A 2301-nucleotide genomic window follows, 5' to 3' on the forward strand; every position below is an offset into this window, starting at 1 on the left:
AGCAGCAAATTCTGCACGCAAGCCCAGGGCGGTCAGTGGGAGCACCAGTTATCCCCTTCCCATCATGGGGGAGTGCCTGTTCCCAAACCCAGCACACAGAGAAGGGCATCACCTGTGCTTCGGGCTCAGGGAGACCCACACGGCCCTGGCAGGGCTTGGTTGCTCACCCCAAATCCCAAATGGTGACAGGGAGCTGCACCCAGGAAAGCGAAACACCCAGTTCTGCAGCTGGTCCAGCCACACGGCCTGAACTCCCCCAAAGCATCACGCTGGGTTAATGCCACCTGCTGAGCAGCACAGGTGAATACTGGGGCTCACCATCCTGCTTTCCCAACCCAACCTCACTTTTCCTACCCAGGCCAGCACGGCCTCATAGGTGCTGCTGGGGGACGAGCCGGGAGCACAGCCACCACCTCCAGCTCCTCCATGGGGGCTCCCACAGGGACCTCCGGAGCGAGAAGCTGGCACTGTCGCTGCTCGAGCCTCCACAGATTGGGCCCAGAGGGAGTTCTGCAACCCACTGGGTTACATATCAACAGCCATATGGTCATCTACATTTTAATTGCAGAAGCTTTATTGCCGGGGATGATGCATGTGCTGGAACGGCACCAGCTTGTCTCTCGGAGCCGGGGCTGTGGGGCCGCCTGCTAGAAAAATCATCTTTTTTCCTTTAAATAGACTTGCCAAGGAAAGGGGTGAGAGAGTCTCTGCAGAGCCCTGACACAGCGCTTGTGAAAGAGATGCTGTAGAAGCAGCAGCAGGGATAAAGGTGTGCTTCAAAATCACATTCAGGGCATGGCAGAGGCTTCCCTTGGCTGGGAGGACAGTGGATGCTCTCCCAGCACAGGGATTTATTTTTCCCAGTTTGGGTCACTGTAAAGTAAGAAGCAGTGGCTGGATCCCATCTCAACACAAGGCTACTATAGAGGAGCAGGTCCTGCCATGCCACCCCTGCCAGGGACCTGCCCCCTCGCCGGGGAGCCGGGCTGGGGCCAAAAACCGCATCCGGCAGTGGCACCGGGCAGCTCAGTGAGCCCCGGGGGCAATCCAAATCCCCAAATGGAAGCATGAAGGTTCTTACTATAAAGCACATCAAACACTTCCTCTACCATCTTCCTGAGGAGATACACGTCTGATCCCTGGTCCGGGGAGACCCTGAGCACACTTCGCCCGCACTCCTTTGCCTTCTTCTGTGCCTCTGCGTCCTGCTCCCTCCTCTGCTGGACTCCTGTGTGGGGGAGAGGAGAAAACAGGAGATGCTGCAGTGAGAAGAGGGTTCATGGGTGATGTTGGGCGCAATTTCAAGTGGCTGCAAAGCGATTGAACCCACCAGCTGGGTTATACTAACTTCAGCCAAGGCTGAACGCACCCCTGCCCACCAAACCCAAGGCAAGACGGAGTCCCGTGGGTGCTGGACCCCTCGCCACCCCCACAGCATCAGCAAAGTCCTCTGGCTGGGCAGGTGGGTGGCCCAGGGCTCCCACCCAACCCAGTGCCCCCCAGCTCAGATGGGATCACAGTCCCTGGCAGTCTCTGGCATGCAGGGGAAAGTGCTGGCATGAGCAGCGGTGCCAGCAGCGCAGTCGGGAGTGGGGTCGGTCCTCCTGTGCCTGCCCCCCTTCCCTGGTTTTACCAACTCAGCTGCACTGAAACTGTTGTGATTAATTGGGCAGCGCATTTCTTTTCTCTGGTTTCAATCTGCTTAGCCTTCAATCTCTCAGGAAAAGAAAATCCGCCTTTCTCAGAGGCTTTTTTACCCTTCAGCATCACGTAGCTCAGTAATACCAGCTATTTCCTGCTAATTTCCCCCATTAAACCTCAAATAAAGCATATCTTCAGCAATGACTTCCTTGCATCTCTAAACGCACAGAAAATTAAACACTACAAGTGTATTGCCGTTCTATCCAAAGCGATTCGCAAAGGGATTTTCAGTGGCAAAGGACTAATTCCTTCATCATCCTCACCAGGCTCCTGCCGGTGATAGGCCCTGGATGCTGCCTGGAGGATGATGCTCATGGTTCCCTCCTGTGGAACCAGCCTATGGCTGGGATATCACTGGGATGGGGGCGAGAGCCACCCGGGGTACCTACAGAACTAGACATAAGAAAGGGGACCACACTGGAAAGCTCCACATGCCTCCCACGGTGTGGAGAAATGGACCCTGGAAAACTTTTTTGGGGTGTTTTACCCAGGTGGTAAAATGCAGCTGCATCCCCACCCTCCTACGACTGACTCTGCCCACCGGCTGGGCACTAACTCTTCTCCATTGACATTAATCCTGATCACTGTCAAGTCCCCCCC

At 55.7% G+C, this 2301-nt stretch overlaps 1 protein-coding gene across 1 annotated transcript in view; it reads right to left on the reverse strand.

Annotated features, from left to right (window-relative positions):
• Positions 1–2301, reverse strand: part of LOC104530618 (general transcription factor II-I repeat domain-containing protein 1) — a gene marked incomplete at its 3' end in the record, with an annotated part of 37372 nt that overhangs the window by 30645 nt on the left and 4426 nt on the right. The window contains 1 exon segment of the mRNA XM_029086809.1: positions 1082–1228. Within this exon segment, the coding sequence (XP_028942642.1) occupies positions 1082–1228 (147 nt within the window).

Source organism: Antrostomus carolinensis, unplaced genomic scaffold (genome assembly GCF_000700745.2).
Source record: "Antrostomus carolinensis isolate BGI_N321 unplaced genomic scaffold, ASM70074v2 scaffold5149, whole genome shotgun sequence".
NCBI lineage: Eukaryota > Metazoa > Chordata > Aves > Caprimulgiformes > Caprimulgidae > Antrostomus > Antrostomus carolinensis.